This window comes from Lissotriton vulgaris, chromosome 8 (assembly GCF_964263255.1).
Source record: "Lissotriton vulgaris chromosome 8, aLisVul1.2, whole genome shotgun sequence".
Lineage (NCBI taxonomy): Eukaryota > Metazoa > Chordata > Amphibia > Caudata > Salamandridae > Lissotriton > Lissotriton vulgaris.
Window position 1 is genome coordinate 1,571,514,462 of NC_141696.1, and position 15,900 is coordinate 1,571,530,361.

At 46.3% G+C, this 15,900-nt stretch overlaps 1 protein-coding gene across 1 annotated transcript in view; it reads left to right on the forward strand.

Moving 5' to 3' along the window:
* The window catches only part of VANGL1 (VANGL planar cell polarity protein 1), a 204,990-nt gene that overhangs the window by 126,524 nt on the left and 62,566 nt on the right, over positions 1 to 15,900 (forward strand). The window contains exons 5-7 of the mRNA XM_086935856.1: positions 2,145 to 2,278; positions 5,636 to 5,768; positions 9,783 to 10,020. Of these exons, the coding sequence (XP_086791982.1) occupies positions 2,145 to 2,278; positions 5,636 to 5,768; positions 9,783 to 10,020 (505 nt within the window). The remainder of the gene's footprint in view (positions 1 to 2,144; positions 2,279 to 5,635; positions 5,769 to 9,782; positions 10,021 to 15,900) is intronic.

Sequence of the window (15,900 nt, forward strand, 5' to 3'; positions counted from 1 at the left end):
TTGATGACAACCTATCACAGATTCCTATGACTATGGACCATTTGGATGTGTTAAATCAGAACAAATTAGAGTGTTTTCCTTCTATCACTTTAGCAGAAGTTAAAACCTTGATCCATAGAATAAAATCCGAATCCCCTATGGATCTCATCCCAGCTAAGCTGATTCCATCTCTGGAGAATCAGCTGTCCCCGTGGTACCGTCCGTTATCAATCTCTCTCTCTCAGAGGGACACGTCCCACAGGAATGGAAACTTGCTCAGGTTAGACTCATCCGCAAGAAATGTAACATTCCATGGACAGATCTCTCCAACCTCCGCCCCATCTCGCTTCTTCCATTCTGGAGCAAAATAATGGAGAAACATGTGAACACCCATTTGTCCAACTATGTTGAACGGTCTGGATGTTTAGATCATTCCCAGTCTGGGTTTAGGCCCAAATACAGCACCGATTCTGGGTTACTCACAGTAACCAATAACATCAGAATGACCCTACACAAGGATCATTCGGCGATTCTGGTGCTGTTGGACCTATCATCGGCATTCAACACAATCTCCCATAGTGTTTTGCTCAGAAGACTGGAGGAAGTTGGATTAAGAGGCTCAGCTCTGTCATGGATGAAGAGTGTCCTGTCGTATCGTTTCAAAACGGTCAACCTAGGCTCTTATCAGTCAGAGCCGGTGGGTATGATTAAGGGAGTACCTCAGGGCTCATGCTTGAGCCCTACTCTTTTCAACATCTATGTTGCTTCCTTGGCCAACCTTATGAGGACGTATGGGTTCATCCCCATTTCTTAAGCGGATGATACTCAGCTTCTCATTCCCTTCAATCATTTTTCGTCTTCTGTTCAACTGTCTTTCTCTAACGGAATGAAGGCCATTTCGCACTAGATGCGGAATAACTTTCTCCAATGCAATGTAGAAAAAATGGAGATCATGCTTATGGGAGAAGCCCCCCTCCTATGGACACCGGACTGGTGGCCAACAGATCTGGGACCTCCCCCTCTGCTCAAACTCACGGTTCAAAATTTGGGGATTCGCCTTAACAGCGATCTCAATATGAAAGAACATGTTAGCCAAACTGCTGGTTCCTGCTTCCTTGTTATTGGCATGCAAACACGGAAATAGGCCCGACGCATGCAGTAATTTGAAAGTGCATCCAGGATATATGGACTACATCTCCCATAAGCTGGCCCCTGATGAGGAAAATAAATTTCCGAAACGCGTCTGGCCTATTTCAAACACGCAACTGCCCATACCAACTAACGCCTTGGTGAAGGCGCACGCAGGCTCAGGTGCTACCCGCTACTTGGACAACCCCACGGAGCGGAATATATATCTCTATCTCTATCTCTATCTCTATCTCTATCTCTATCTCTAGCGTCAGGGAGGGCAGCTGCCCGTAATTGCACTAAATAAAATAATGACTGCTTGCACTTCATCGTGTTGGATGGCCCGTTATTGAGCGCTTTAGTCTTGGGGAAGAGGTCGTTACCTGCTTGGTGCTGTCTGTGATTCAGCGGTTCAGGACTCTTTTTTGTTTTATATATATATATGTATGTGTATATATATATGTATGTGTATATCCGTTGTGTATATGGACGTGAGTGATTCTCTATAGTAAGTAAGCACTACAGTTTTAGAGGTGACACACATATATATATATATATATATATATATATATATATATATATATATCTATCCACAGCTCCTTTTCATGAAAAGACCTGAGCCGCTTTCAGCGGTGGGCTGTGGCAAAGTCACGGACCCCTATTATTCACCACGATCGGGTTTTTGGCCAAATCACTATATATATATAGATATCTATATATCTCCGGAATCACAAATGAAGAGAGAGAACCAAGTTCAGACATCTCGCTTCTAGTATGCTTTGCATGAGCACCACAGTTTACTAGACGGTACACTTAACTTGTGTGTAAAACTCTAAAAGGCTCACTTCCTGCTCCCTATTTTAGAGTTTGAAGTTATTGACCAGTCTTGAGGGCAGTAAAACATTCAGTGAAGGGATGATGTGGAAAATGGAATGTCTGAACAAGCTGTCCCTTGGGGAATATACCAAGGTAGCATATGTCTTGAGTTATGACTGCATGGTCTTGTATCCTCATTGCTTTTTGTTCTTCCTCCCCAGTATTCAGAGAGCTGCACTGGTCGTATTGGAGAATTACTACAAGGATTTTACAGTGTATAACCCCATCCTGCTGACTGCAGCCAAGTCACGAGCAGCTAAACACATGGCTGGACTGAAGGTGTACAATGTGGACGGTATGTACTGGAATCTGTACACCTTCGACATGGGCTGAATACCAGTGGAAATCATGACCAGGGTGTGCAGTGTGAAGTTCATGTAGTGTGTGTGTATATTCTGGCATAGATAAAACACCATGAGAGTAGAGCTACATTTAAAAACAAACAACTTTACCTTATTTAAAAGCGATCACAGGCATGGTGGTCTGCTGACCCCAGCAGGCCACCATTCCTGTGATTTTAGCTATTCCCAATGGGTTACTCATGAGCAATAGTAAGGTAGGTCTGTTTGCTGCCCACTGGGAATCACTAAATGTGTGAAACGCGCATCAGTACATGTGTGGTTGCGATTCCTAAATAGCATATCATAAAAAGTCACTATTTAGTAATAAAAAAACCTATATACATTTGGCCCTTAATTTCCCAAAAAAGCAGTAAAATACCCAACTTATAACAAAGGGCTAGATTCTCACATGTCATTACAATATCAGCATCACTGGGATTTGCGGACTATTCAATGTCTTCATAATAAGCAATAACAGAGCTTTTCGCCCCATGTACAAAGTTGTGCAAAACACGATAACATGCTTTAAAGTTAATGCTTCTTTATTGGCCAATGGGCATCTGTCCATGTAGTTGCTTTCATTTTCACAGAACCTCCATTTAATCTGATTGATTAATTTTATCATCACTCTTTTCCTTTCTGCAGGTAAGCCCTTTCCCTCCGTATAGTTCACTCGGCCATACATCGTGCTTTTCCTACATAAAAATAAATCACAGTCCTATGACTCCATTACTTACTGATTTCAGAAGTTGTTTCCGTTCATTTCTACTCCTAAATTCTTCTGATTTTAAAATGTGCTATATTTCACCTAGTTCATATCCTTAGTATAAGCTTATTTCATTCTGTGTGTGAGTCCATTTCAACATTCTTGTTAAAGAAAAAAAAATCTGATTGAATCAATAGGAGCAGCTTTAAACAATACCAGTGGGCATCCTACTGTCAACATGCTTGGTGTTCACGATACCACACTTGCCCTACCTCTCCAGTCACCATCAGCTCATCTGTATGCCTACCTCCAGATGCCAGCAGCTCCTAAGCCCTACAAATTCCTACAAGGAATTGTTATATACTCTGTGATTTACAGCTTCTGCATGGAACCTCTGAGACCTTGCCAACCATGTGATAAAGAGTCTCTTAGACCCAGACACCAGTGAAATGTACCCGTCTTTAAATCAGTTGCCTCAATCATTATCCATTCAGGAGTGTCAGGCCTCCGCCTTAATCTGAACCAGCACAAGACCCGACGTGACCAGGAGAGAATTCTTCACTTCCTAAAGTATGAACTGGCTGGATTTAAACCAGGACACGCTCAAATGTACCATCCACTTGGACATATGTTCACTAGGACATATGTTCACTAAGAAAACAGACATTTTGATGACAACTGTCTGTCACTACGGAAAATCAACCCATACCTCCCTGAACAAGGCTCTTAACCACTGTCCAGGACCTAATCATGTCCAACCAAGACAATGGCGCTGTGAGTGACACCCTAATTCTGCAGAACATCTTTTCTAAAGACTGAGTAAAATACGTTCAACTTTATCCCACCAAGGGGGGTGTACCCCTAGCTACCTTTCTAAGCCAGTGGCCTCTTCACGACCTGTGGCGCCTCATACAAACCAGTGATGATTAATGCTGCACTCAACCTGCTAAAAAAAATCAAAAGATCACCCATTTGAAGAATACTTTTTGTTCTAAATCCTTTCCCTAGTTCTTGTGTTCATAGAGCTCCTATCTCATGTTCACAGTTCTCATCATCTTTGTGGTACGAACGATCATGGTTTCAGTCATTTGTATTTTATGGAACTGTTTTAAGGGCCCATTACTGAGCAAACTTCACTTTCTGGAATCTTGTCTTCGCGGGGAGAGAAAGGCAAAGATGATGGGTCTCATGTTGGTCAGACTCCGCAAGGCTTTATGGAGGGCAATAATATAAAGGCTTCAGCATCACATTTACCTTTTAGCAACACATCGGTGGCTAAAAGACTCGCCCTTAGTGATCAGACAGACGAGTGAAGGCGGTCCCTCACTAGGGTGTGGATGAATGCATAAATCACAGGCATCACTTGTCAACAGGTGCAGAATGCCCATGGATGGTGTCTGGACGTAATGGGCGTACCTGGTATGAATACAACGAGAGCTGTGACGCCCTCTTCCTGTGTCCTCAGTGTTAAGTGAGACGCTGAGTTTCATAACCAGGGGCAAGGACTTCTAAAGCCCTGCAAGTTAGTACTGTTAACCAGGTTTGGTTTAGTGTGCAGGTTATCATGCATGCTTATAGGTCTTCAAAAATGAGAGAGGAGTCCAATACGCCCATGATAATTGTATCCATCGAATAGCTTTAATTTTGTACCTGTTTGGCTATTCTGTTGGTGAACGGACATGACAAAATATGCATGGGATTGCAGAGACAGATTTGGAAAGTAACAGAGCTGCCACATTTGGGGTCTTAAACTAGTGAAAATTTAGAATCCAAAAGTGTTTAACATGTTTCACTTTTTTGAGAGAACTCAAATTTTCTTGAATTTGAGCTTCATGCTGGCATTTGTAGAGCGCACAGCTACCTCCAACGGAAGTGTCCCGGCGCTGTCTGTATACCGCTTAGTAACCCTTCCTGGCTTTTCCCTGTACAATGTCCACTCCCAAGGTGAAGCCAGGCATCCCAGCGCTGCTGGGGCCGTTGTGGAGATTAAGCAAGCTATTGCCCAGAGTTGCAGAGTGGGACCCATGATTTGAATAGGCACCGAGGCGAGAATTATCAGGTCCGAGGAAATTGTGCCCAAGACCCACTGAGGCGGATTTTGAACCCTGGTCCCGGGCAAGACCTCTGCATCAGGGTCTGCCGCTCTAACCATTGAGCCACACTTCTCATGTACAGGTGTTGATGAATTGTCGGGAAAAGTAGCGATGTAGAACGAATATTGAAATGTATTATGCTTTTCAAAGCCTTGTTTTCTCATGTCAGTTCAAGAATTACAATTTCTTGCTTTTAAGTGTGGGAACCGTGATGATATCTGCAACGCTTCACTCTGTTACATTTGGAAATTGTAGCTTTCAGTGCTTGAGTGCCACTGGCCTGTTCAAAGACACCCTTCCACATCACCTGCTTGCTTTTGTCACCGAATATCTTCATATCCCAAGAGGATGCACCCAAATTTATGTGGCCAAATTAATGGCCAAACGAAGTTCTGCACTGTTTAGTAGTTCTGGGTAATATCTTCACTCCATGTGCTACTGCATATCCTGTGTTGCCATATTTTAGAAAGTACATTGAACACTTAAATTACCCCGTTTCTTTCACCCTTTAGGTCCAGAAAATAATCAGACTGGGCAGTCTCTAGCAATGATTGCAGCTGCAGCTCGGCGTCGGGACTCCAGTCACAACGAGCTGTACTATGAGGAGGCTGAGCATGAGCGACGTGTAAAGAAACGTAAAGCTAGGTGAGTGCGAGAAGGTTCATGGGGCCCGGTGAGTGCTAGGTGGTTCACTGCCACGTTAGTGCAGAGTGAACCACCAACAATGGCAAGGTGTTTGCTGATGATATTCACAGGGCTGTGGGAGTGCAGAGGATGTCACATGGCCAGGAGGTTGCAGAGAGACTTGGGGCCAAGAGAATGCAGATGGTGTCACGTGGTCAGAAGAGTGCTGAAAGGGCCACCGAGCCTCAGGAATGCTAAGGGATGCAGGAGAGCGTGAGTGACGCACTAGCCCAGGACAGTGTGGAGGACATCACAGGGCCAGGAGAATGCTAAGAGATGCACAGAAAGTGGTCTGCGGGTTGATGACCGCATACGTGGTGTAGTGATTCTTAGTGCATCGTATGTTTCTAGGCACAAGAATAGTCATTCACTAAAGGCGATCTAGGGACCCTTGGTGCTGGTGCAAACACACAGTGGACTAGTCACATCACATTGTCCGGAGAATGTGCAGGCCCATGAGGAAGAATGTAACGCTTCGGTCACCTGACTATCTAAAGATGCTTCTTCATAAACGGGACTCACCCAGCACAATGTGCATCTGTGCTGCAATCTGCCAACTGAGTAAAACTGATAATTGATATTCAGGATAAGCGGGGGAGGGGTTAACTCTTGGGCCAGAAGGTTGGACCCACAAGAGCTCTTCAAGCTAATCACAGTGTGTGTAGAATGTTCCTTTTTAATTAAATGTATTGGATGTAAAATGTGGATGTCCTGAAGATTTAGTTTTTAATGCCCTCAAAGACCTCTGCTAGACACCCTTGTGCACGGTCATGCTTCTCACTCATGTCCTGTTTTAAGGTGGAGTTGGGTATTGTGATTTGTGATGATGCTTCTAACTGCAGATTTCTCACCTTATTAATCTCCCTATGCACCAACCTGGACCCCGAAGCTGTAGCAATATGTCTTGTACATCAGCAGGTGTGGCCATCTGCCTACGTTGCGACTGTCCCTCCACCGGGCATGATAACATGAAGCCAAGTACAGGACCTGCCTCTGAGCACTGGTGCCTGTGCCTCTTTTTCCTTACCCTTTGATGCTGTAGCTCAACTCTTACTGTTTTTTAGGTTTCCATTTACCAGATTATCTTTTCTAAGATCACTTTTTGACACCTAAAGCTGTATGATTTCAACTGTGCAGCACATGTTTCACACAGACATCAGTAACATACCAACTCCATGTCAGTTTCTGGTGCCTTGACAAAAAGCATGACTCTGAGCCATGTGGCAGATGCTCTCTCAGTCATCCGAAGGCCATCGTGGAGCAAGAAACTAAACTCTATGTTGCTGAGCTCAAGAAATGGGGTCGGTCTTGCTCCCATTTTGCCGGTCCATTCTCAGGCCAATTCGCTTTCTTGGACCAAGTATAAAATTCAAGAGACAAATCAGATAGAAAACAGAAGCAATACTCTTTGAGTGATAGAAACTTCCACATTCAGGGAAGGAGCTCATAGTCTGTGTTCTAAATTAAAGCTTCGGTACTCAAGTCGGATCCGATTACGTTACTGGAGCCAATGCGCCCTTGCACCCCCAGCCATTCTTAACTCCACAGTTCATCTCATCCTTCGAGATCCTGCTGCATTTGTTAATTAAGATGTCGGATCCTTCTGGCGTGTCTCTTAGTCCCATACTTCCATTGGGACCTCCATTTAGGTTGCCGCCAGTGGGTCCTCACCCAACTAACCATGGGTGAACTCGGCCTCATCTGCTTCCAGATCTGTGCACCTCTCAAACCTTTTGTCATGAGCTCCGCTGCTTGTTCCCTTATTAGTGATGCCACGGGATCCAGAGCTGCCATCATCTGAACCCACTCAGATCTGTTTGAGAAAAGCTCTCCTCCTGGTGTCTTGTCTCAGAGGCAAAATGATAAGACGATGAAGACCAACCTCTGCTCTGTGTTGGTGCTCTGCAAGGCCTTGCGCATGATGTCCCTAATCAAGACGACGATGAGGGGGCAAAGCACTTGTTTCCTCTTCCTTGTAGTGGTGCTGGGTTGTATCTTCCAAATACCAGTGGCTTGGACACTTCTGAAGCGGTGCAGTTGAATTCACCCGTAGCACACCCAACAGAAGAGAGTGCTTCTTGTGCAGTGCTGGTTTGCACAGCTGTAGAGGTATTAGTGTTGCAAGGTACTTTGAAGGCCTTGGTGCCGAATCCCTTCTGGCGGCGTGGTCTAAAAAAATTAGATACTAGAGCAAACACTTCTAATGCGCTATCAATAGAAATTTGTCAAATTTCAAAGGGTGCCCCACATATTACATCACTCATGACATCTTCTTTGACATCACTGATAATATCACTGCAACATTTACAGGGACAGTCTTGATGAGAAAACTGTGCATGGCGGGGGCACGAGTTATAGTTACTTTAGGGTACAAATTATAGTTACTTGAGAAAACCATAACTGGTGAATTTCTATGGTTTTGTGTGTGTAAAATCTGAACCTAACTATAACGCCTTTGTAACCTTTGTTTTGCAGCAGGAATTCTTTTCTGGATCCACATGATGTGCATTATTCCGGCATCTAGTGGTTGGGTCCGGAATTGTCTGGGTTTTTTTTCTCTCTGGAGCGTCGTCGACCACCATTTGGTGTTAGGACTCGTACAAATCCAGTGAAATTCAGCAGTTCTAGTTACCTGAGCCAACTATAACGTATGCCCCCGCAATGCACTCCTTATTACCTCACATATTACATCACTCATGACCTGGTCAGTGACATCACTGATGACTTCATCCACAGAACCCCTCACACCTCATATAACCTCTCGTACACCCACCCACACAACCACTCGCATACTGATTCACAGACCCATACCAGTACTTACACACCCACTCACTCCTCCATAGAGCCACTCACACAACCATTCACTCACCAATACAGCCACTCATATTACCTATACAGCCAGGCACATAGCCACTCACTCACCCATACAGCTACTCAGACACCCTTGTATTTATTTACACATATTACATCTTTTTGCATAAGCACTCCAGGGGGGCATGTGGTTTCCAGCTCCATCCTCTGGTGCTCATCACTCACCTTTCCCCATGCCCTGTGTTTCTGACTCCTTCATGTACTACTCCCACACCTCACTCTGCGTAGCCGACTGTCGTGCCTTCTGGGACACCTTCACCCCTCCATGGTGCTCTCTTTAACATGTGTTTCTCCCCTAAAAATCACCTCTCCCCAATGCTCTGTTGTTCTCTCCCTCTCCCTCCTTCACCTCTTTGTTGCTCTCTTCCTTGTATGCTTCCCTCACCTACAAAATGCCCTCTTGCTCCATGTTCTCTCCCTATTCTGCTTCCCCCTCTAAACAGCTCACCTTCCATGTTGCTCTCTTCCACATATTTCCCAGTCAACCCCTTACTGCGTGCGGTTCTGTCCCTTGTGTGTTTGTCCCCCCTGCAAACCATCCTACCCCATGCTTTCTGTTTCTATCTTCCTGGAATGACGCCCCCTCTCATAGAATACAGCCACTGCATTCTGTGTTGCTCTTTCCAGCTTGTTCTCCCTCCCTGTGTTGCTCTCTACCTTGTTTGCTTCCCCACCCGCTCGCATTCACTGTTGCGCTTTCCATCATGTGCTCCCCCCGAGAAACACCCCCCAAGCTCTGACACCTCCCCCCCCCCCCCCCCCCCCCCAGAATCCCATCAGCCTTGGTAAAGCTAGTAAGCTAGAAGGACTAGTAGAAGAGACTAGTAGAAAAGCCTGTAATATTTTAATACATGTATGCACGAGGTCTGCTTTACTAGCTTAATTTATTGTATGAAAGTTAAAGTATGATGTTGCCGACTAAATAGCAGTCATTTTGTATGTTGCATCAGACATTGTTGGGAATCATTGTGTTACTAACGCTTGCAGATAATATCCTTTTGTTTTATTAACTAAAGCTGTATTCATCGCAATTCCTTGGGTACCAGCTGTCGCTTTTCTTTCAATAAATGGGTCCTCAGCCAAGCTCTTGTGTATCCTCTGCAGGCTTGTTGTTGCAGTGGAAGAAGCTTTCACACACATTAAGCGACTGCAGGAAGAGGAGCCGCCACCGCAGTCGCCAGCGGAAGTGATGGACCCCCGAGTGGCTGCACAGGCAATCTTTCCATCCATGGCAAGAGTTCTGCAGAAGTACCTGCGTACGACCCGGCAGCAACACTACCACACCATGGAGAGTATCCTGCAGCACCTGGCATTCTCCATCACCAACAATATGACACCTAAGGTACACACGTCTGCAGCTCTCTGGCTGCCTTTTAGTACAGCAGACCTGCTGTGTTTGTTAGACTCTCCATCAGCAACAATATGACACCTAAGGTACACACGTCTGCAGCTCTCTGGCTGCCTTTTAGGACAGCAGACCTGCTGTGTTTGTTAGACTCTCCATCACCAACAATATGACACCTAAGGTACACACGTCTGCAGCTCTCTGGCTGCCTTTTAGTACAGCAGACCTGCTGTGTTTGTTAGACTCTCCATCACCAACAATATGACACCTAAGTTACACACGTCTGCAGCTCTCTGGCTGCCTTTTAGGACAGCAGACCTGCTGTGTTTGTTAGACTCTCCATCACCAACAATATGACACCTAAGGTACACACGTCTGCAGCTCTCTGGCTGCCTTTCAGTACAGCAGACCTGCTGTGTTTGTTAGACTCTCCATCACCAACAATATGACACCTAAGGTACACACGTCTGCAGCTCTCTGGCTGCCTTTTAGGACAGCAGACCTGCTGTGTTTGTTAGACTCTCCATCACCAACAATATGACACCTAAGGTACACACGTCTGCAGCTCTCTGGCTGCCTTTTAGTACAGCAGACCTGCTGTGTTTGTTAGACTCTCCATCACCAACAATATGGCACCTAAGGTACACACGTGTGCAGCTCTCTGGCTGCCTTTTAGGATAGCAGACCTGCTGTGTTTGTTAGACTCTCCATCACCAACAATGACACCTAAGGTACACACGTCTGCAGCTCTCTGGCTGCCTTTTAGGACAGCAGACCTGCTGTGTTTGTTAGACTCTCCATCACCAACAATGACACCTAAGGTACACACGTCTGCAGCTCTCTGGCTGCCTTTTAGTACAGCAGACCTGCTGTGTTTGTTAGACTCTCCATCAGCAACAATATGACACCTAAGGTACACACGTCTGCAGCTCTCTGGCTGCCTTTTAGGACAGCAGACCTGCTGTGTTTGTTAGACTCTCCATCACCAACAATATGACACCTAAGGTACACACGTCTGCAGCTCTCTGGCTGCCTTTTAGTACAGCAGACCTGCTGTGTTTGTTAGACTCTCCATCACCAACAATATGACACCTAAGTTACACACGTCTGCAGCTCTCTGGCTGCCTTTTAGGACAGCAGACCTGCTGTGTTTGTTAGACTCTCCATCACCAACAATATGACACCTAAGGTACACACGTCTGCAGCTCTCTGGCTGCCTTTTAGTACAGCAGACCTGCTGTGTTTGTTAGACTCTCCATCACCAACAATATGGCACCTAAGGTACACACGTGTGCAGCTCTCTGGCTGCCTTTTAGGATAGCAGACCTGCTGTGTTTGTTAGACTCTCCATCACCAACAATGACACCTAAGGTACACACGTCTGCAGCTCTCTGGCTGCCTTTTAGGACAGCAGACCTGCTGTGTTTGTTAGACTCTCCATCACCAACAATGACACCTAAGGTACACACGTCTGCAGCTCTCTGGCTGTCTTTTAGGACAGCAGACCTGCTGTGTTTGTTAGACTCTCCATCACCAACAATATGACACCTAAGGTACACACGTCTGCAGCTCTCTGGCTGCCTTTTAGTACAGCAGACCTGCTGTGTTTGTTAGACTCTCCATCACCAACAATATGACACCTAAGGTACACACGTCTGCAGCTCTCTGGCTGCCTTTTAGTACAGCAGACCTGCTGTGTTTGTTAGACTCTCCATCACCAACAATATGACACCTAAGGTACACACGTCTGCAGCTCTCTGGCTGCCTTTTAGTACAGCAGACCTGCTGTGTTTGTTAGACTCTCCATCACCAACAATATGACACCTAAGGTACACACGTCTGCAGCTCTCTGGCTGCCTTTTAGTACAGCAGACCTGCTGTGTTTGTTAGACTCTCCATCACCAACAATATGACACCTAAGTTACACACGTCTGCAGCTCTCTGGCTGCCTTTTAGGACAGCAGACCTGCTGTGTTTGTTAGACTCTCCATCACCAACAATATGACACCTAAGGTACACACGTCTGCAGCTCTCTGGCTGCCTTTCAGTACAGCAGACCTGCTGTGTTTGTTAGACTCTCCATCACCAACAATATGGCACCTAAGGTACACACGTGTGCAGCTCTCTGGCTGCCTTTTAGGATAGCAGACCTGCTGTGTTTGTTAGACTCTCCATCACCAACAATGACACCTAAGGTACACACGTCTGCAGCTCTCTGGCTGTCTTTTAGGACAGCAGACCTGCTGTGTTTGTTAGACTCTCCATCACCAACAATATGACACCTAAGGTACACACGTCTGCAGCTCTCTGGCTGCCTTTTAGGATAGCAGACCTGCTGTGTTTGTTAGACTCTCCATCACCAACAATATGACACCTAAGGTACACACGTCTGCAGCTCTCTGGCTGCCTTTTAGTACAGCAGACCTGCTGTGTTTGTTAGACTCTCCATCACCAACAATATGACACCTAAGGTACACACGTCTGCAGCTCTCTGGCTGCCTTTTAGTACAGCAGACCTGCTGTGTTTGTTAGACTCTCCATCACCAACAATATGACACCTAAGGTACACACGTCTGCAGCTCTCTGGCTGCCTTTTAGGACAGCAGACCTGCTGTGTTTGTTAGACTCTCCATCACCAACAATATGACACCTAAGGTACACACGTCTGCAGCTCTCTGGCTGCCTTTTAGTACAGCAGACCTGCTGTGTTTGTTAGACTCTCCATCACCAACAATATGACACCTAAGGTACACACGTCTGCAGCTCTCTGGCTGCCTTTTAGTACAGCAGACCTGCTGTGTTTGTTAGACTCTCCATCACCAACAATATGACACCTAAGTTACACACGTCTGCAGCTCTCTGGCTGCCTTTTAGGACAGCAGACCTGCTGTGTTTGTTAGACTCCATCACCAACAATATGACACCTAAGGTACACATGTCTGCAGCTCTCTGACTGCCTTTTAGTACAGCAGACCTGCTGTGTTTGTTAGACTCTCCATCACCAACAATATGACACCTAAGGTACACACGTCTGCAGCTCTCTGGCTGCCTTTTAGGACAGCAGACCTGCTGTGTTTGTTAGACTCTCCATCACCAACAATATGACACCTAAGGTACACATGTCTGCAGCTCTCTGACTGCCTTTTAGTACAGCAGACCTGCTGTGTTTGTTAGACTCTCCATCACCAACAATATGACACCTAAGTTACACACGTCTGCAGCTCTCTGGCTGCCTTTTAGGACAGCAGACCTGCTGTGTTTGTTAGACTCCATCACCAACAATATGACACCTAAGGTACACATGTCTGCAGCTCTCGGACTGCCTTTTAGTACAGCAGACCTGCTGTGTTTGTTAGACTCTCCATCACCAACAATATGACACCTAAGGTACACACGTCTGCAGCTCTCTGGCTGCCTTTTAGGACAGCAGACCTGCTGTGTTTGTTAGACTCTCCATCACCAACAATATGACACCTAAGGTACACATGTCTGCAGCTCTCTGGCTGCCTTTTAGGACAGCAGACCTGCTGTGTTTGTTAGACTCTCCATCACCAACAATATGACACCTAAGGTACACACGTCTGCAGCTCTCTGGCTGCCTTTTAGGACAGCAGACCTGCTGTGTGTAACGCCCTGAACGTCTCAAGGTCGTTTCACAGACACGATAATGAGGACACAACCACTTGTGAAGGGTTAGTTATTTTAATGAAGGCAAAAATAATACAAAGAGTAAACAAAAGTTATAGTCACTGGAATCCTCCAGGCTAAGTACGTTACCAGCCCACAGCACGGATGGTCCTAACCGTCCTCTGCATATACGCCGATCCCGGCGTATGCCAACAGAGGGCAGAAATGAAATGGCCGACAATGCCAATCGGTAGGCTGTGAGGGGCACGAAGAGTGTTGGGGAGAATCGAGGAGTCAGGGAAACACCCAGCCGGGGTCTCTACCTGAAGGGAGCAGCCGCTCAACCTCTTCCTCAGACTGCACCGGGACACGGAGTCACCTCCTGGTGATGCGTCACCGATACCCCAATCAAAAGCAAGAAGACTGAACCGAGAGCAGCCGCTCAATCGATCCTGTGGACTTCCGAGTCTGTAACGCGGCAAACACCTCCTGGTGTGCGTTACAGCTGGCAGTCCCTGTATCTCTGGTCGGGCTGGGAGTTACGACTCCAACCAGCAAAAGCGCCACTGCGCTTTGACTCAGCCGAGTCAAAAAGCGAAGCTCAATGGTTGACCGGTAGAGCTTCCGGGTCCTTCACAGGTGACGATGGAGCAAGACACGGCCCAGGGAGTAACGACTCGACCTACCTCCGTTCTTGCCTTACTGGAGCACCACTCCGGAACACTGCTCTTCACGAAGCAGGTACGTCGGTGTAAACACAATATCCGACAGCGTTGTACCTCCCGGTTCCTCCCTTTATAGGGCGTGTTTTCCTTGAGTTATGTAACAGCTCTCCTGTTTACATAAGGGCGTGTTTTCCTTGAGTTATGTAACAGCTCTCCTGTTTACATAAGGGCGTGTTTTCCTTGAGTTATGTAACAGCTCTCCTGTTTACATAACCTCTCAACCGCTAAGCATCCTGGGAGATGTAGTCCGTTTTCGCTGGCTATCGTTTTCCTCCCCTCGCATGACAGGAATTCTTGACACTGTGTTTGTTAGACTCTCCATCACCAACAATATGACACCTAAGGTACACACGTCTGCAGCTCTCTGGCTGCCTTTTAGGACAGCAGACCTGCTGTGTTTGTTGTTCAATATGAATGTTAGACTCCATTACCAACTAACGTACCGTGTGAACTGGTGCGTACAGTTCATCTTTGTCCAGTCAATTAGGATACTGGGTGCCAGCAGGTTGGAGATCGGGATTCCATTATTTGCTTTAGAGGCTGCCATGACACAGGTTTGGTCCTGTTGTGCTCCATTTGCTCTCTACATGGTTTTGGTTGGGAATATGTTTTTTCCCACTCCGGGTGGCCCACTCGGTCTTGGAATTTTCTTAAATAGCCATAGCCAGTGGCCAGGGCATGGTAATTTCACTCTGCCCTTGTGCAGTTTAGAGATGTAGAGCACATGGCGAAAGGATGCCAAACACTACAATCTGCATGTATCATTCTGTGACTTGCACCAAGTGAGTTTAGAGTACATGGGCCCTCTGCTTTTTGCTCCAGTATGCGTCCTCTGTCACTACTGCTTCCACAAATCTTATCCTTTTTGCCCTCTGCTTTAACTCTTTCCAGGACCTTGTAAGAGTGAAGCAAGGCAGTGTTAGTAACTCCTGGACTAAGCGTTAAGCGGATGCTGTGCATGACTTCCCTGTCGGAAAGCAGAGGCAGCTCCTCCACTTGTGGTGCTTGGTTTCCCCCAAAGGAAACTCCAGGTACTTTTAAGAGGGGTCCGATCCTATTCGAGCAAGCCTTTGGAGGCAGTTTGACCTATAATTCCCTCAGTGCCTTCTAGGAGCTTGAATGCTGCAGGGTTCTCCAAGACACCTCTACGGTCTGAGGCAGGCAAGATTCTGAAGGTGTCTAGAAAACCAAACCTACTGGATCCCCCATTATCGGAACGTGCTTGAATGTCCCTACTACGCTTAAGATTACTAGTCTTAGTCCTAAACACCATATCCTGTCAGCATCATCACCAACCATAAGAAAGTTGATTCAATAGTTATCAGTGTTTAGAGAACATGCAGCGATTGACGTCTGCAGTACAACTTCCCATGTATCCATCATCTTATGAATATTCTCCAGCTGCTAAAGTTGATCCAAAAATATTCCCCATGCAATTGCTCTCTAGCACCCCCAGGTGGCACACAGTGGCACTGTCCACTCTGGATGTGACAGCATCAGGCTATAAATGGCGCCCTCTGGTGAT